Raw genomic sequence first — 20,089 nt, 5'->3', positions numbered from 1 at the left:
TGGGGGTATTCTAATAAAACAGCTTGTTACTAGAAGCAGACTCTTACTTTCTGCTTCTGCTAAAACAATTGTTTGAACTGGTTAGTTGAAAGCAACTGCAAAAAGGGCAAACACAAGTGAAGTGAGCTCAGAGAAAAGGTCAAGAATTGTTTCTCTGCAGATAGAAGGCCACGCCGTTCGTTAGATGAGCAAAGACTCGAGCTTCCATTCCCCGCAGCGGGGTGCCAGGAGAAATGGTTTCAAATTGAGGGAATCAACAAAAGATTGGTAGACACAATGATGAGTAGGAAAAAAAAGAGGCGAAAAACAGCAGCCAGTTTTCATCTGGGGTCCGGGCCAAATTCGAAGACATAACCGAGATTACCTGTGGGTCCAATAAGATCAGCCAGTAGGAGGGAGAGTGATGGAGAATGACGAGAACCATCAAGCCTCAACAATAGGACATTAAGAACTAAATTAGAAACGAATGAGAATGACAGAAGCTTTGGAAATAATGGCTATTTCAATAAGAGTTTAAATAACTTCGATAATGGAACGTTTTGAGAAGCGCAGTTTAACCTGACAAAGCTGATAGCATCAAATATAGATTTTTTTCTTAAAGCTGATGGAAACTTGTAGTTATTTATGCTAAGTGAAGCTTAATGAGCTTGAATAAATCTTGCTGTAAAAACAAACATTTAATTTTATTCCTGTGGCAAAAAGTCAATATTACTTTTAAGAAATCACAAAGGGCTCAGATGCAGCTACTGCTGCAAAACTCCTCAACCGTTTTCAGTCAACTTTTTTAAAAAACTTGAAACTTGGCCAATTAATACAAGTAAGAAAAAGATACTGAGTAAAATAAGCATCAGAAATTGTTATGGTGAAGGCTGAAGGTTTTTAATGTAAGCCTTCATGCACATTTGAAACAATACCTACAAACTAAGAGGAAAGCATGAAAGCAGTATCAGTCACTCCCCCACATTCACATTGCCAAAGAAAATCCCTTGAAGCACTGAGGGGAAAAAAGACAGCTAGAAAACAGGATGCCCTCAAGAACAGGACACCCCACCCAGAATGGCCTGAACAAACAGTGTGTGTCAGAGAGCAAAGGGCTGGAGCAGAGAGCAGGAAAAGGGCATGGGAGATGACAGAGAGGAAGATACACAAATTCAAGTGGAAGCTCAACATTTTCTCGGCCTTGTGTGGTGACACATTTCTGTTTTAAGAGTGTAATTGCACAAGTCAGTGGTACAGGGTCATAGTCTTCATGCACTAAGCAGGGCTTAAATCAAGATGACATGAGTTTGGGCCATGAGAATCCAGGATTATAACAGATAATCTTGCGCAAATAGTCATAACAGGGAAAAATTGATCAGGACTGAGGATTTAATGTTTCTTTTTTAAGATCAGCTGAATGTCTGTAATGTTTAATGCTTGTATTGAATTGTACTGTATAAAGTTGACAAAAAATCTGTATGACTATATGATTGGATTTTATTGGAATGAACTAAACTGTACATAAATGAGTTTCATAAAGTTGATTTGAGATCACATGAATCTGATGAGTAGAAAGAGACAGATGGTCAGATGAGATGAGACAAAGAAATATTTTCATGTATATGCAAAATTTGACGAGTGAGAGAAAGGTCAGTGCACATCACCATGCTGAAACATGGTGGTGGCAGCATCATGCTGTTAGGATTCTGTTCTTCGGTGGAGACAGGTAAGCTGGTCAGAATCCATGAAGAAAAGCTATGAAATGATGCAAAAAACAGCAGCACCCCAGCTCTTGATACACAGCCAGAAATGCAATAGAAGAGTTTTGATCAAAGCATTTTCATGGGTTAGAATGGCTCAGTCAAAGTAAACTAAGGCTTGGAAATTAATGTTTATAGACATTCTCTAATCTGACTGAACTAGAGCTCTTTTGCAGAAAAGAAAAGGAAAAAAATTAGTCTCTTGATGCACAAGTCAGCCTCCTGAAAATTTATTTGCATAGAGTAGTTCTACAAAGTAATGACTTGCGTGTCTGACTGCAGATACACACCACACTTTTCAGATTTTCATTGTAAGAAAATATGTCAAAAGGAGATACAATTGAAGTGTGTAGTTGTGATGTGACAAAATCTCAAAAGTTTCTTTTTTGTTGTTTTGGGGGTTTTTTCTGTGAACAGCTTGCATAAGGATTAAAAATTGTGCATAAAGTAAAGAACCTTGATTCTGAAGTGGAAAAAGGTCATGGCTGTGGTTTAGCAAAAACATTTTCTTCACTGACTTTTTTTGTCATATTTAAAAAGTTTATGTTTTGGAAAGAGACATTTTAAATAATTTCACAGTGTTTACAAAGCTGAAAGGAGGGGTTGGCATTCCAAATGCTCAGAAATCACAAGTCAAATCTTTTTCAGGATATGAATGGGAACTGAAGGAGGTGGGACAGGTGGGTTGGGGTACGGAGGGGATAGTGAAGGATTGCTCATAGTGGGCTCAAAAGTAGATGGCGCAAGACGGAGCAAAGGAGCCAGAAAAGAGCAGGAGGAGACACTAGAAGCGTGGGTCGGCCCCTGAGACATGTACTGAATGGATGTGGTATGACAGCACAAGCCCAATTAGTCTTGGATGCCAGGGCTGCTACAGGGAGGTCGGTGCAAGTGATCAAACCATTCATGCATTCAAGCACTCGCCCGCAGGCGTTCTCTGCTGACAGCCTGGGTAAAGTTACTCCATCACTGCTTCAGCTGGACTCCTGATCACACTGCTGCCTCCGCTCTCCTCCTCTTCCTTCCTTTCCGTTTCCTGAAATGTGCCGCTAAATTTGTCTATTTTTTTCCCCACTAATCTGTCCTCTATTTTCTTATCACTCCCCTTTTTTTCTCATTCACACACAGCGACACACTCCACAGTGCCATTCCTCCTGCCATCTACACCCTCATGCTTGTCCCGACAGCTTGTGTATTACCTCATCCCACTCAGATGCAAAGGAAGGCATGCGCTCGATGGACGGCTGCCCAGAACTGCAGTTAGCCACAGAGCCGCTGCGGTTTCCCAGACCTCCGTCCTCCTCTCCGACCGGAGACGCCAACAGGTCAGAGTCTGACTTTGACAAGTTTCGAATCAGTTCCAGGTCTGCAGGTCTCACTTTGATCACAGCTGCTGATGGGGACTCAGGTGAAACTTTGGTACCATCCTGTAGGTCAGCCTTGGGATTCTGGATAACGCTGGTGGTGTTATCTGGAATGCAGTCAGCCATTGTTGCAGGGCTGCAAATTGCAACTCAGTTTCATCCGTTGTGACGATGCAAAGATTAATCCAAAGTTTTATGGAGCCAAATGATGGACTGAAAAGATACAGATTAAAATGACATAAATACTGTGGGCTCAAAAAAACGTCTTTCCCAACAAACAAAGACACAAAGGCTTGTGCTACAAAGTTCCCCTATATAGAAGCAAAGACGGCATATAAAGGAGACACTTGTGGTTCACAGAAACAATAACTAAGGCCCACCCACAAGTTGCATCCTGTTTCCCTCCCCTCGGTAAATGGCTGCCTTCTTCTGAGACTCCTACACTCTCATATCTACTTTAAACTGCCTCAGTAAGGCAAGTTATTTTGAGCGGTTATAATAAGCCTTAAAAATAATCATAACAGAATTCTTAGTGAGTAAACCAGCATTAAAAGACAATGAATGCTCCAACACAAATGAGCAAAAGCATACTATATGATCCACACAGTGGCGCACAGCTTCAATTAAGAAAAACACAAAGAGACGGTAAAGTACTCCCCAAACCACTGCATAATACTTAGTGACTGAGAGACAAACTCATCGCTGTTGACAAAAAAAGAAAAGCTTTTATGAATCTGTTTTCTTACCTGACTTTATAAAATCCCGGTGATTTCTTTTCCTACGTTTTCGTGTCTGTCCTGCTCTGATGTCGCTTCCCATCTCCAGGAGGACCAGTTTTATCTTGAAGTGAGAATCAGAGGACACGCAGATCCCAAAGCGCGGCCTTACACAGACTGACAACTGGGATAATCAGGTTACTGATGCACTGGGTGGCTGCTCCATTTTTAAGCAGTGCGACTTGGGAATCGTCTCTCACTGACTCCGAGTCTAAGGTCACAAAAAGGAACTTGGCTGCTTTATTGGGGTGATGACATAAAATAAGTACACTTTAGGCAAGGTAGATTGTGGAATTCCAATAAAATATTTATATCAGGTCTAACTTTTTAACTCATTCTGCTCATTCTGCTCATATCAGTCAAATCAAGTGTTAAAGAGATATTTGAATTCTGATATCACCCACTTAAAAATTGTCGTAACCAAGCAGTTATGTTCTTGGCAATAGCAAAAGCTGGAACCCTTTTTATAGTTAAGTGCATCAAAAACTACTCAGGAATGGATTCAGAACTAGAACACAAGACATTTAAAAATTATTAAAAACCATTTTTGATCAGTCAGTGACTTTGTTTTTGTAAGTCCCATGAGGTGCCAGTAAAAGATGCTCAATGATTAGGTTTCGTTTTATCATAAAATCCTATTGTTTTCTTTTATTGCTGTGGCTTCATTTTAAATCCTAAATATTTGAATTTCACAATTACATATTTATGTAAGGCAAAATAAACATCACTCAGTATTTTATCTCTGTCTGGTTGGATCTGGTGGAATAAGTCACATGACATCTGCAGATGTAGACAAAAAAAGTAAAGATAAAAATGTCTATGGCATGCCAACACCGGAGGAAAGAGTGCTCACACTGTGTGCTATTTATGACTCTTCTAAAAGGGAGCTGAAGCTGACAAAAGAGTCTCTTGCGAGACATCCTTAGTATTCACAGCAACTATAGTTGTGCACAGAGAGCCTTGTGCCCTGTGCCCTCAATCAGCCAAGTTCCTTGCAAACTCACCTCTCCCCTGTGGGCAGCGCTGGTGTGTGCATGACATAAAAGATAACATCCTTCTCCCACCAAGGACGGGGCGCTGTGCCACAGACTGCTGAGGTTGGCAATAAGAAAAAGCCACATCTAATGATGTACGCTAAATTGCACATCTAATGATCTCTGTGACGGTGATGAGGGTGAAGCTGTTTGTGTCATCCACACCTTCTGTGGCATTTAAACAATCGAGGCTCTAGAAAACAACGTGCTCAAGATAATGATGTCTTCACGGCATATTAGAGGGACTAAAATAAAACATGAATCCCCTCCTTCAGCTGGCTGGATGCTGAGCCTCGGGCTGAAGACAGTGGTGACTCATGAACGAAACGCTCACTGTGCAAGTTGCAGAGAGGCTGCGCGTACTGTAAACACTCCCAGTGAATCGCAGCGCCGTCATGTGTACAGGATTTTTGCAGGAAATTGTTTCCCTGATGTATACATGCCTTTTCAGGACTCTTGGGGATGTCTGTGATGTTCCTTCCGCCAGCTGTAATAGTTTCCACTCTCACAATTGGCATTTTTAATTACACAGTACACATTTTAATACCTTCGCTGCAATGTGTGCCCTGTAGAGCCAAACTAATCAGCTGGCATCACGGAGATGGAGCATGGGCCCACTGGAGAAACATCTAATAAAGTGAACCAGCCACAGAAGCAATTACCTCCAGACAGGCTTCAGAACAAAGTAGCCTAAATCAGCCTCTTATAAACATCATAATTTATGTTTTACATTTCCCTTTCTGCCGGGAAATGTGGACCCCAAAACACTTAGGTGGTTTAATGTACTCTGCTTGGCTTGTTCACTTTGGAGAGTTTCAAACATGCAGGCGAAAAACAACAACAACAAAAAAATACCCCCCAAAATAATATATGTTCCCTGAAGCAGTACAGGTATAATTCATCCAGGCCATCATTTCAAAATCTTAAAAATGTTTATCCCAGGAGTCACTGCACATTCAAAAATTATTCTATCTTACTTACAAAGACAAAAAAATTAGGACAGGATTTACAAACAATTTGGTTTATGAAATTTCTAATATCTGCATAACAGTTTGAAATGCAGGCAGTAAAAGTTACTAACAGTTTAACATTTATTTTATATTTTAAGATCTTAAGTCACAGGTGTCAAAGTCCAGTCCTCAAGGTCCGCTGTCCTGGAGTTTTTAGATGTTCCACAGGTACAAAACACTGGAATGAAATGGCTTAATTACTTCCTCCTTGTGTAGATCAGTCCTCCAGAGCCTTGCTAATGACCTAATTATTCTATTCAGGTGTGATGCAGCAGAGGCACATCTAAAGGTTGCAGGACACCAGACCTTGAGGACTAGAGTTTGAGACCCCTGTCCTAAGTAGTAACTTTTACTTTCAGGCAGTATTTCTTAAACATTTTCCCATTACAAAATTCACTCTGAAGTGATGGGCTGGAATGACGTACTTTAAACAGAGGAAACAGCAAATCTACCTGCTGTTTGCTCAGAATGGCTAAATATGAGACCGTTGTGAAAGCTTTCCAGCAGACGCGGAACAGAGCTGACCTCCCAGCAGGGAAATAGGAGCGCAATCGTGCATGGCTGAATGAAAACGTAGTGCTGGATATCCGTCAGCTTCTGAGAAGGACAGAGAGGAAAAAGGAAAAACAAAGAGAGGCTGAAGGGATGAGACAATCTTTTCTCGGTTTCTATGAGCTCAGATGCTAGTCACCCAGGCTTACTCTGTGGATTTTCTTAAGCACTCGCCAATAAATAGCGTCTGAATCATTTATTGTTTGCGGGGAAAATGATAGAAATTCACCTGCAGAGAATGAATCAGACAATTCTCAACAGGAGTAGGATGATTTTCTGGCATTTCAACCAAGATAACTGGATGACTCAATGATTACTGGATCTATTTTCATCAAATACAGAGATGGATTTCTTCCAAATGCTGATTCGATATACTGTTTTCTAATGTTTATCTTTAGAATAAGGTTCAGTCTAACTGTGCAAAGATGTAAACCCAGGGCAAGAAAATTGTTTCTGGTGCAAAACCAAAATTGTTGTTGAAGCTGGTTCTTAACTGATTTTATGAAATAAAGTGAAAAATTGACTTGGTTTGAAGAGCTATGTCAGTCACATCAGTGCATCACGAAAAATGTCTCTTCCACCAAATGTTTGATATCTTTTAAATGCATTCTGATCACCAACTTAATCTGGATATGTTTTATTCAACAGTCAGGATTTTTGACAAATCTTACCAATTCCGAATTTAAAAAAAGTTAAGTGTCATTAACACAACAGTGTTTATAAATAAAAGTTGCAAATAATGTTCAGGTGAAAACTGTGATTAATAAAGCAGTTTAAATCACTGCATTGTTTTACATTCAAATGAGGAGTTATACTAACACAAACAGTCAGAATGACGAGACAAGTTCCTGTTACTTCACTGCTAATAAAAGTGATTTAAAATGTTAAAGTGTGATTAATCAAACGTAAGCTATAAAAAGATCAAAAACCATTTTCGGAAATTAGCTAATTTAGTTAGAAGGATGAATTCTTCACCTTTCTACTCCACAAGCTTTATTACAAACAGAAGAAGCACAGATAATTATGAGTATTTCAAAGGATTACATTTTTTACTTAGGATCAATAAATAATTTGAGTCTTCAAATCAATATGAAACTATGATTTCTGTGAAGAATTAACTTCATTATTTATCACAAGAAGTCAAAGGAAACTGACATCAAACACACATAAAGATCAAATGCCCTTCTATACTAGTGGACACTCCAAACAACTTCTAAAGGAGGGTATTAATGATTTGGAAACTGTACATTTATTATCCAAGAATAGGCCCCATTTTTGGGTCCTGCAGCACTTCTGCTAACAAGATCAATCTAAGCACATGCTATACAATCACCAATATAGGAATATTGCATATCCATGTAACGGGCAGAAGCTCATCTAAATGATAACAATAATTTATACCTCAACAACACTCAGCTCCAACACTAATCAGCTATAAGGAGAAGAGAAAAAAAAAAAACAGAACTAGAGGCTAATTAGACGCTAACGACTCACACCTGGTAAACACACTGCAGACAGCGCAACACGGTCCTACCCACACAAACTACCAATCAGATTAAAACCCAAGCTCTGCTGTTTCCAACAATATTAAAATCAACATGCTATTTGCAAAACTCACTGAACCAGCAGCCAAAGAAGACAAAAAACAAAGCTAATTTCACGAAGCTAAAAAGCTAAATTTAGTCCTACCTTTACTGCGTCATCGTCATAATCCGTTTTAGAGTAAATATTTCTACTCAGGTCTTGTAATCTATTGTCCTTGTGTTACACTGATTTGATTCCTCACTATTTTCAACTTTTCTGTCTCCATGGATACCGCCTACAAACTCAAAGGACTTCCTTCTCTTTAGCGCGCAGCTGTGCCCTTCTGGAGCTTTACGATCATTTGCGCAATGCATTTTCGCTAGTTGTGATTGGTGAATGATGTTGATGTTCAGATTCTATTGGCTATTAGATGTGTCAATCATCCAAGTCCACCAATGGGCTGCAGAAAATCTGCCCCGTAGGTTTGGGTTTCCGACTCAGTGCTCAACGCTTTTATAAACCAAGAGTGCCCAGGACAGGACTTCTTATTAGTATTTCACTCTGAAATCGTTTCAAAAACCACTGTTATTAATTGCAGAGAACATTTATAGGAAGATATAACTTGGGGGGGAAAAAAATAAAAAAAAGAGAGAGAAATTTGTTATTGCACACATGGTGCCAAAATGTCCAAAAATGGCACATTTTGAATGTTGGCCTGGAATTTTATCAAGTAATACCTTTCCAAAATGTCTACGCTTCATATTTTTGGAATGAAATTTGGCACAGTAAGTTTTGAGAACCTGTAGTTTGGATTGCTAGAGGTTCTGGGTTTCAACTGCATGCTTTTAAGGAATAGCCACATTCCATAATGTATGTGAATTAGAATTTATTATTTCTATTTCTTATTTTTTCACTGTGTGCCAAATGTATTTGCTCAATAATACAAATGCTGATTTTTAGACCTCTAGAGTATTCCATGGAATATTACCTTTATTCTGATACCTGAACCAGTCAAATGCACTTTGTAGTTCCTGAGATATATGGAATTCATTTTGGGGTGTCATTTTCGAGAACTGCCCAAAAATTGCACAAAAAAAGAGGCTCTGTTACCAAGGAGCTAAATTAAGATTTCACCGACCTGATTAAAGGAGGGGGGCGGGGACTAATTTTGATATCATCTCCAAATTAATCTACAATGGTCTGGCTCATCTTATTTTGTTTAATATAGATACTAAACTATATGCAATAGCCAATTATTAGCCTGTTGCATTGAAAGTTAATACCAAAACCTTCCATTGTATGTTATTTTACAACTTTCAGAGAAGTGCAGGATGCTTCTTTTGGAGGTAAAAATTCATTTAAGAATATTATCAATCTGCAAAGTGAGACTGAAATTTACGTGTGCAAATAGAATATAAATGTAAAATTTTACAAGTGTATTTGTAAAATTACAATTTTACAATTGAGAGGATACATTTTCTTCACTGTCAAAGCTGCACAGTAGCTGCGTTATGCAACACCTTCTAAAAATATTCTGAGATTTTGCCCACGTTTCAATGTCCATCCACATGGGGAAACAGAAAGTAATGTCCCAGGACACAGACCAGTAAAATGTGCTTAGTGCACATTCACAAAATACTGTGAGACTTTAATGCACTGAGATGAGGCTTTGTGCTTTTCATGATGCTGCTTGAGACCTGAGGCTAAATGCATGAACAATGTGGCAACGAAAAGCTTTGCACACATCTTTTCTCCACAGGAACATATGAATATGCGGTGGAAATATGTGCATGACATGCATTTTTGTAGAACCACGAGGGAAGATGTCTTTAAAGCTATTTACTTTGGATATGGTGAAAAGGGGAACAAAGTGGAGAAGCATTTAACATAAAATGCACTTCCAGCTGATTTGCATGAGGATTTTTTTTCTCTGGTTTTGTCATACTTATTTATTTAGGAGGGTTTATAAAACTGCTCCTAATAGAAATACATTATGATGCTTTCTGTGACAGGGTTAAAAAATTCTAGATGAAAATAATCTGTTATAGGATAATAAGCTTTTGCTTTGATATTTTTCTAATTCAGGTTAGACAACAACTACCTTTAATGTGCACCATGTGTGCATTTTTGATTCACCCTGAATATTTCCACGTCATAATAAATATGTATTAATTTATTGAACATTGGGGGTCTGTCAGCTGTTTTTGGAATACTTGATGCAGACGCATCTGTAAATATGTCTTATATATGAAACACTTTTACTTTTTACCTCTAAGTGAAAGTTTGGTCAAACTTTAAATACCTGTTTTACAAAAAAAAAGTTATTAAATTAAATCCATTACATTTCAAATTTGGTAAAACTGGTGTCAATTTACATGCGGATGTCAGTATATTTGTGTACAAGCAGCTGTAATAATGAAATTGAACAAAGTTTTGTGCTTTTCAGGTAAAAAGCATGAGGGTGAAGACAGAGACAATTTCAAAAGATAATTCAAAACCAGCTTTTTGCGCTTTAACAGTTTGCATCTATACAAAAAATTCTATTCGATTTTGGTGAACACTTTATCTTTGTTTGTACTTTCTTAAGAATTCATAAAACTGCAAACATAGATGTATACTTAGCCATCATTTATTTTAGATCAACACTTTCTTTAATCACTCTTTTCTTATGGGCAATTTTCTCCCTCATTTTTTTGTTTTCTTTCTCTCACTTGCAATTTGCCTTCCAATTTCTGCTTGTGTTTTCACCATGAAGCAATAAGACTCAGAAATGAGAAATCTGACAAACATTGCGATAAGTGTCAGGTGTCTTTTAGCGAGCAGTGTTGCCGTGCCAGTTCAGAAGAGATAGCAATCATTCCCAAGCAACCAATTGTCACACTCAAAAAAGTCACGCTATTGCAGCACTTTACCAGCACATGATGCATAGGGAAAATGTATCATTGGTTCGGTGTGATAAGGAAACGTTAATTTGTTTCCTAAGCTGCAAGGCGTTGCATGACGCTGCTGGAAAACCCCCCCCCAAAAAAACAAAGATAAAAATCAACCTTCAAATATAACATGGTAAGATTAGGATCAAAGCAAGCAGCATATAAACACAGGTATTCGTGTGTTATGCAGCCATCTGTGTACATGTGTTTCTGCATACACTTGACACTGTATGTGAGCAAGAAGCATACAAATGTCCATGTGTCGGGTTGGTTCTCTTACAAAAATCAATGAGTAAAGCTCTTTGAGTCTGAAATTGCCATCAAGGGTGGCTTTTTTCATATAGTACATGAAATCATCATTTCAACAGGTTATTTTTGTCTGATGTTAACTTTAATTTGATTTGTGGAAACATTTAAATGGAATGGAAGGAAAAACAGAAGTAATTTGTATGTGGGCAAACACTTCCTCACAGGACTTTAAAAGTACTATTTTCACAGAACCTCACTTCAAAAGCTCTGGGCTATCCCTTTAAACTAAAATGACAGAATTGACCAAAAGACCAGTGTGGAGATAGATTCAGAAGGGAGCAGGTAGAGCAGAAAAGAAACGGTTGGATAATTAATCCATAGTTAACACTGACAGTTCACAGCCAGGTCATTTCCAGTGTAATGCCACCATAATAACTGTCCTTGACAAGCTCCATATCCAGCTGGTACTGAAGATGTACGTCTAAATGATAGTAATGGTATTGGCAGTCATGAATCAATCAGATATGCTCAATATATTCAGCTCTGAATCAGGAAATTCATTCTCAGGGAAGTGGAGGACAATCCATTACCATTATGGGCCATCTCTTCAATGTAGAGTCAGAACTCAGATTGAGACAGAAGACATTTATCACCCGCTGACAGCTGCAGGAAAATATATTTTTGAGATCTTTGACATAGTCAAGCCTCAAAATGTTCTCTTTATTGTCGCACTGAGCTACTTGTAGAACAAAGCAGGTTCTCTACCTGGCCTCAAAAGGGTTTATTGCCAAGCCTAAATCTGTCTTCATCTTCAGATATCCAGAGTCTACCCAAAGGCTTTTAGCCTTTTTAACTTCTGAACATCAAAGAGTTGGAGAATAAGAAACCTCTTTTTCTTTAAATAGATTCTGCCCTTCTCTCTATACTGAAACCATTTTTAGAAGCAATTTTACTTGTTGCAGGAATAAAAGGCAACATGAGCACTATGGTACTCAAGCTCTCCCTTCTGTCTGATATAAAAGATGAGATCACAGAGATTTCTTTTCACAGCGTTCCTTTTGTTTGGTGTGAATGAAATTTTACTATTTTGTTTGAAAACCCCAGTCAGTAAAAGCTACAAGTATAGAAACTGAGAAAAATGGATTGTAAGAGATAGTGGTTTGACAAAACATGAACTCTAATGGAAATAAAATCTCAAAATAGAGCTTTGCTTTAAAGGGCTGAATAATTCATTCAGCAGGGAGCTTACTTTCTAACTTTAATCATGACCAAAATATAGGAGAAACAATCCACATCTCTCACGGCTAAAACTGCATGGTCTGCACTTTTTTGGTCGGTATTTTAACTTCACATAGGAGGATAGAACCAAAGGGAAGGGAAGCACTCAAGTTTGAAAAATCTGCATATTTTCCTTTTGGAAATTTACAACTCTTGCAACTTAGACAGAAAGTTTCTTCCGTGTTTTCTGAAAATGTAGCACTCAAAGAGTTTGACAGATTTTGTGGATGTCTCAGTTCCTCATGTTGATATAAGAACAACGGTGGTTTCACAGTTTACATATATTAGGTGTCCAATTTTTTGTGAGCTAGCAAGTTTCTGTGATCTATCTTTTATTATCCCCAGAAAGTTTAGGAACATCTGAGTAAATCTTGTAAAGCTCTGTCTACCCTGAGGGCAGTTTAGAGGTATTGCTGCTCTAGTTAGAACTACAAATAGTGATGTGAAAATGTATTTGCATCCTCACAAATTTATTCTGTTTTTGCTATTTTTGGAACAGCAAAATTCTTCAGATCATCAAACTATTTTTACAATTAGATTAAAACACTCTCCTTGACCCTCTAAAAAGTCACCCCTAAATAAAAATGACCCTTTCTGATATTTTGTTGGGCTACTTTTAACTTTGATTACAGCACACATTTGCTGTGGCGTTCTATTTTTCGTCCAGATTGCCATTTAAAAATGTACCAGAAATTATACTTTGATCTGAGAAGAGAAGAGAGCTTTGGAGTTCAATATGTTTTCTCTTTAGTGCAACTAAGACTCTTCTAACATAGTTTCTGGTTAATAAGTGGCTTAACAGAAGGATTGTGACAGTTGTAGCCAATGTCCTGGAAATGTCTGTGTGCGGTGGCTCTTGAATCTCTGATTCCAGCTGCAGTCCATGCCTTCTGAATCACCTCTAAACTTTTAAATGGGCTTTACTCCAGAATCATTTCAATTCTCCTTCTGTTATTGGTGCACCTTTTACCTCCAAACTTTTCCCTTCCCTGAACTTTCCATTAATATGCTTGGATAAAGCACTGTGTGAACAGCCAGCCTTTTTAACAATGACCTTTTCTTGTCTATCATCTTTGTGGAGGGTGCCTGTGACTGTCTGCTAGACAAGGGAACATTTCCCCATAACTGTCAAGATTAAAACTTTTCGGTTTTTAAAAACTTTATAATTATATTTCCTAAAAAAAGAATATTAGGTTGAGACATGTAACTTTGTGTGCAATAAATCTATAATACCACAAGGTATTATGTGACTGCATCCTCTGAGTGATGCAAAAGAACAAGCATGTGTGTTTGTGCACATTAAATGCAGAAATAGATTAATAACACTGGACAGTTGCATACTTACAAGAGCAAAAAAAATCAAAACCATTCATGTGACAAACTCCAACTAACGAAAGCAGACTGATTCACACACTTGCACTCTCAACCTCCAGCTTACAGGCAATTTATAGAACACATTTTTCTGTCAGAGATGGCCAGAGGAAAGCCTTCTGCAACATTGGAGAATATGACTTCACACATAGAGGCCCCTGCTAAAAAGACTTGTAAACCGACAACCTTCATCCTGTGCAGGAATAGACATTTCCACTGCTCACATTGAAGCTCAGAGGAAAAGTGATATGTTTTATTCTGAAGGAAAAAAGGGCAAAAAGACCATAAAGTAAAGCACAGGGAAGACAAACACAGTAAGGTTCAAGCAAAATAATAAAAAAAGGAGCAAAAATAGATTAGAGGGCAAAGGAAACCTACAGCGATGGTTGAGATGCAGCAATAAGGGAAAATAACCGTTTACACCCAAACCAAACCAAGAAGGTCACTACTACTTTTATATGCATGCATGGATGAGAACCATATGTTGGAAATGATGAGGACTCTGATTAAAAATTTAAGTCCTTAAATTGGAGGTGAAGTTATATATCAAATATTGAGCAGCTGAAGGTTTTTCCAGATTTACACTTTTGGAGATCTTAAACATACAAGATAGCTTCCTGTGAGTTTCAGCATCTTAGATTCACAACATGGTATTAGGCTCTATTTCATGGCTGCCCAAAAATACTTTAAATTGCATTAAATGGTATCTATGGTGATGTTAAAATGCAGACTTAATTTTATTTCTTGCCACTAAAATATGACGATAATGAGCAAACACAACTGTAAATTCCTACACAGCTTCTGCTATACATCCATTGTCAACTATACTGCTCAAAAAAATAAAGGGAACACTTTAAGTGTTAAACACCTGTTTAAGTGTTCCCTTTATTTTTTTGAGCAGTGTACATTTAAAATTAACTAATCAAAAGGCAGAGTGTTTGGTTTTTTATAACCAGGAAAGCTGGTTGAATTATGACCACTAATGTGATTTAAAGTTGCTCATTATCTGATATGCTGCTGACCCATCACGTAAACTGTGCCTGTCCTTTTGACTTTAGAGAACTCATCTTTTAATACATAATGGTTTGCATGCAAATAATGACAGCTGAATATTTTACATGGATATTTATAAAACATGGCAGAGTTGAGATGGTGAAGGAGAAAGCTGTGCGGTCGGCTGGCCACAGGCGGGCGACCGCACAGCGGGTTGCAGAATATTTATTCTTAAGTGGAACAGCAGCAAATATTACAGCATCTACACTCAGAGAATTTACTCAATGACAGCAACTTCTTCTACTCACATTGTGACATCTTGCTGATGGTCTCAAGAACAACCTTGTCAGTAAACGTATGCTGTACAGTTGTACAGTTAAAGTAGCTGCACTTGTGTTGCGCTGACAGTAAATCAATTCTGCAGGGAGCTGAAATAACAGTAATTCCACCTCACTTCCTGGTCACTGACAAGACCCCCCTAATCGAATCAGACTTAACTGAATCTGATGTCATTCACTGGCAAACAAGGTAAGCTGTGCAGTACAACATCTAACATCTGCAGCTACTCTGCTTTGTTTCCCCAGATGGTGTAGCATAGGACGTCCGCATCGGCCCTCGGGCCCATCAGAGCCCCCGTTGGCCAACACCACTGCTGCTTGGAATGAGCATATTCAAGCAGCTCTCCCTGAGGCCCGGGAAAATGGATATTGATCTGGAGCCATGACTAAATGGATTAAATTACAGAGTAGTGTTGGTAGCGCAGCAGCAGAGAATGAGACAAGAAGGAGGAGGAGGAACAAGAGATGGCTAGGGAGACAAAACTAAATGAGAAAGGTGGTAGTGGAAGTCTGCTAAAATCTTTGCCTCGCAGACTGATTTCTTTCTTGAGCATTCCTTTAATCCACAGCCCAACTAGCAGCCCGGTGCAATCATCCTTGCTCGCTGTACTCCCCAGCATCATCCTGGTCTTCATGCAGCCATGTGCCAAATGGCTACAGAGGAGTAGCTAGACAGAGGATTATTGTCCTCCATTCAGCCAAGGCTGTTGAGTGGTAAAACTGCTAAATGTGTGCTGGGAGCAAAAGAAGACTCACAATCATGAATTCAGAACCTGAATAATTCCGTAGAGAGCGTAAATCTGGACGAATCTGGCCGTCAGTCAGTCACAGTCAAAGTTGTTTGCTACAAACAGTTAATCAATCAGCAAACCTTCTTAAGCCTTTCTCCTGCACAGCCTTGCTGATGGGCCCAGGGGCTGCGGAGAATCGTTTTCTGAGTGCGTCTCCTGTGAACTCTGATATTCGGGACATTAATGCATTCACTTGTGACAAGAATATCAAAGAGGTGAGCATGAACTGCACTGGAAATCTGTAAAAACTGAAGAGAAATTGCAGCAAACCTCAAAAGACTTTTACTCTGCCCTACTTAGCCTTTAGACCTAAAGCATTGCTATCAGTTTAATGCTTCAGCGTGATCACAGACACAAAAATTCATAACCTGCACTGTAACAAATGGCTGTAAAAACTACAGCATGAAAATACAGTAAGGTGGCTGGATTTTGAAAATACAGCTCTTACTGTGATCTGAACAGCGAAATACTTTTTCCGCGACAGCAGACAGCAACAAGAGTTGAATAGTTTAAGCTTTCTTGTGTTGGGTCTTTAGCCAACGTTGTGCACATCTAGTTTACTAACCCGCAATTTTAGGTGCACGAATTACACCGGTCTTCGCTGGCTGGATGAGGATAATAGAGTTCCGCTTCATCACAGGAAATGAATATAGAGGAACATTTCTAAACCACCATTTAAAACAAACTGACTTGTTATAAACCTTCCTGAATATAGAAACCATGGAAAACTAAGAATCTTCAGACATGGTTGGTTTGAGACAACAAAACATTTTTTGAGAATGTGTATGTTTGATATGAGCTTCATGTTGCCCTTGGAGGTATCATAAAAGGTGGGGCATCCAAGAACTAGAAATTAAAATAGATCTTATCTATCAGTTGGCTCCTGAACAAGTTTGGTACCACTTGTATGCATGTGTAGTGGAGTAAATATCTCTTAGTTGCTATTGAGTATGGGAGACTACAAGCTAATTGCTTGGATTTTAAATTGTTGGCGTGCAGCAAGAGGGGTTTGCACAGCTGTGTGCATATTTATATTTCAAGCTTACAAAGTTAGGCATAGTGATTAATTGTGATTAATCAGCCAGTGCCAGATTCTGCTATGGGCGACCGCCCAGGGCAGCATCTTGTGGGGGGTGACAAGACCGACCCCTCACCCCTCTCTCCACCGCCCAGATACTCCAATTCTCTGTGTCTCACTGTAACTTGCATCCTTCTGTCCATAGACTAATGGATGGAAGACAAAGTGAGATATTGCCATCTTACTGTATCTGCCAACCTTAGGTCTACAGATAGAGGCACAGAATGTACAGGTGTCTCTGTCTGCAAACATAGTATATGGATAGAGACATTAGAATGTATCTGTCTATGGAAATGTCTCTGTGTACCTGAGTATTAAGTTAAAATTAAAACTAATATCACTGAACATTGTTATTTTTCTGGAACCAGCATCAAGGGCACAAGTGGATCCAGCAGCGCCTTTTGCAACCTAAAGTATTATTTCATAGGTGAGAACTATTTTAATAATGGTTTTACAAAACATATTTGGTAGTTCACAGGCATATAATATAATAATGTAATGTGTACTTAAAAAAAATAATAAAAGAGTAGTTTTGAAAAGTCTCCTATCTGTTTTTAGGCGATTCATAGACCTCAACCCAGAAAGCGGAACAAAAGCTGCAAACGGAAAAGTGACATCAAAACCAACAGGACGACTTACTGCAAAACACTAGGACATCAGTGAACCCATGTGTATCCATTCTCCTCCTTCATGAACCAGTGGAATTTTTAAAAAGGTAAAATTACACATTTACACACAATCAGATCTCTTATTCCATCTCTATCCCTGTCTGTCTTTTTCTCTGCCTGTCTCTCTGTATCTGTCCTGTCCATTTCTAATAGACAGACAGGAGGACAGCTACAATGAAGGAAGGTCAGAGAGAGTGTCTGTCCACTAAATCTTTCCTTACAGGAATCCATAAATGCATATATCCATAAATGCAGTTTAATGTGCTGTTTCTTTCATGTATTAAAACATGTTTTTCTTTCTTTATCTTCTAGCAACCCTTTGATGATTTCTGGAGAAGTTCAGGACTGAGACCAACTCAGAACTCATCCATGTTGGTTTTGTTTGGCTGTTCACCAAGTCTTAAACTTGCCCAAATGTCTGAGATGTACTGTTGGGGTTCCAATAAAGTTTTTAAAAATATGTAACTTCAATATTTGACACTGCTGGATCCTTTCCTTCCTTCAAAGGAAGAAAACGACAGACATTTAGAAGGGCTATATTACAGTAATATAGTAATACAAATTACAGTAAAACTGCAATAAAATCATAGTAAAACTGTAATAAAATTACAGTAAATTGTAATAAAATTACAGTAAAACTGTAATAGAATTACAGTAAGGTTACTGTAAAGTTACTGTAATTTCTTTACCGTAAAAATTACAGTAATTGGCTGGCAACCCTGCTGCTAGTAAGTTACTATAAATTCTAACAGTGACTTTTTTTTACAGTGTGACTCTGAAAGCCTTCTTTCTGTTGCAGCTTATTTTAGCATCATTTCATCCTTAATGCAAACGTTTAAAAACTGAGCCAAGAGTTTCTGTTCAGGAAAAGATCTCAGCATGTTGTCATGAATCTTAGCAGGGACTATACAACCAGAAGATTCAGAATTCGTATGCAGGAAGAACAAATAGAGAGTAAAACCAGGATTTCATTTGAGTAGACTGCTAGTGGCCGTCATTCAGAGCTCTATAAAGCAAGGCTATCTGAGCCCAGATTGTGTGGAGGATTCAGGTCCCACAGGAGGAGTTTTATCTCCTCAGCTGCCCTGGGAGCAGCTAACGCTAAATATCCTCCAGGAGAAAGAGGAGAATATGATTCAGCTCCTCTTACTGATTTACCCAAAGGAAAACACAATCTAATGTAGAGGAAATGCATCTTTGCCACATTATATCTGGTTGTGTCTAACCAAGAGTAGCTTTTATCACTTTGAAAGATAATTTCAGTATCTTCCCCCTTACTGGAGATTAAATGATTAAAGATTTGACTTTGAAATGTAATTTTTTTTTATTTTATTTGGCTTTATCAGCTACCAGGCAAATAACTGGTTAACATTGTAATTACATTGTAATTACATTTTGTATGTACAGTTTGATCGGATACTGCACTTACTTTAGCTATTATTGTTGTGCTTTTTGTCTAAATACGATTATATAATTAAACGGGTGCAAAATATAAGTGTTTATGTTTCATCTAACAAAAAATGTTTTATAGGATTCAATTCATAAAAACAGAGCCATATTTCTTTTTACCATATCTAGCTAAATTCCAATCTAAATTGTGTTCCTCAGTCTTATCTTTAAACTTTTAATATAGTTAATTTTATTATCAAACCACTATGGTTAATTATTGCTCATTGTTGTAGTATAGACCCTAGCATTATTACAAACATTATGTACACATAAAGTCTAATTTTAATAGATTCCTAACTCATGTTAAAGGTCTGTAAATGGCAACAAAGACATTTTGTTCTTTAGAAGAACTCAAGTGCAGGAAGTCATCATAGGTCCATCCAACTGCAGCTTTTGTCACTGTAGTAACCATTCCCAGTTCAAGTTTCTGACCAGTCACACAATATTTGTCAAATATGAAATGAAAAAAATACTTCTGGTCAGGCGATGCATCTAGAAACAACCAGCAAGAATAATTCTCAAATCAAGGCTGTGAGACAGAACGATTTGATTTTTGCTCTTGCAGCCATTCGAGAGAGAACAAATGTTGCTGCTTTTACAAGCTGATGTTCTTACACTCAGAGGTATATACTGTATGGGGAGTACTGGATTAACATGTCCAAAACTGTTTAGGTACATTTTTAAAAGTCACAGAATTTATTGCAGTTGATCTCGTAGTAGTCATGTTTTAAATGTGGAACCTGGAAAAACCACAGATGGAGGGAAAGATGTATGGTTAAATGTATAGTTTCTGTAAAACTAACACAGTGAACTTCCTTACAAAACCACACCTAAGGAGATCAGCTTTTTACTAAATGCTTAAAAGTGTTTTTCTTCCAGTAAGTCTTAATATAATCCAGATTTTCTGTGATTTTCTTAACTCCAGTCATAAACACTCTCCACCAC

The 20,089-nt window shown here is 38.1% G+C and overlaps 1 protein-coding gene and 1 long non-coding RNA gene across 8 annotated transcripts in view; one reads left to right on the top strand and one right to left on the bottom strand.

Moving 5' to 3' along the window:
* The window catches only part of anks1ab (ankyrin repeat and sterile alpha motif domain containing 1Ab), a 53,718-nt gene extending 50,252 nt beyond the window's left edge, over nucleotides 1-3,466 (bottom strand). For 3 of the 6 annotated variants that reach the window (XR_004337048.1, XR_004337049.1, XM_032548993.1), the window contains exon 1: nucleotides 2,939-3,462. Coding sequence is in view for 4 of the 6 variants with exons in the window: in XM_032548993.1 (XP_032404884.1) it covers nucleotides 2,939-3,229 (291 nt within the window). In the remaining 2 variants the exon portion in view is untranslated. Of the gene's footprint in view, nucleotides 1-2,938 lie in introns of all 6 variants that reach the window. The other 3 variants (XM_032548992.1, XM_032548989.1, XM_032548991.1) reach the window with 3 other exon arrangements.
* On the top strand, nucleotides 2,443-18,160 carry LOC116710144 (uncharacterized). 2 transcript variants are annotated; one of them, XR_004337051.1, is made up of 7 exons: nucleotides 2,443-2,691; nucleotides 2,868-3,064; nucleotides 15,405-16,164; nucleotides 17,396-17,454; nucleotides 17,586-17,742; nucleotides 17,849-17,879; nucleotides 18,008-18,160. It is a non-coding gene; the product is annotated as an uncharacterized LOC116710144 (long non-coding RNA). The 2 variants fall into 2 exon arrangements; XR_004337050.1 differs by lacking the exons at nucleotides 15,405-16,164; nucleotides 17,849-17,879 and having other exon boundaries at nucleotides 2,447-2,691.
* Nucleotides 18,161-20,089: the final 1,929 nt, after the last annotated feature.

The sequence above is a fragment of the Xiphophorus hellerii genome, chromosome 20 (genome assembly GCF_003331165.1).
Source record: "Xiphophorus hellerii strain 12219 chromosome 20, Xiphophorus_hellerii-4.1, whole genome shotgun sequence".
Lineage (NCBI taxonomy): Eukaryota > Metazoa > Chordata > Actinopteri > Cyprinodontiformes > Poeciliidae > Xiphophorus > Xiphophorus hellerii.
This window is presented reverse-complemented; position numbering and strand designations above follow the sequence as displayed.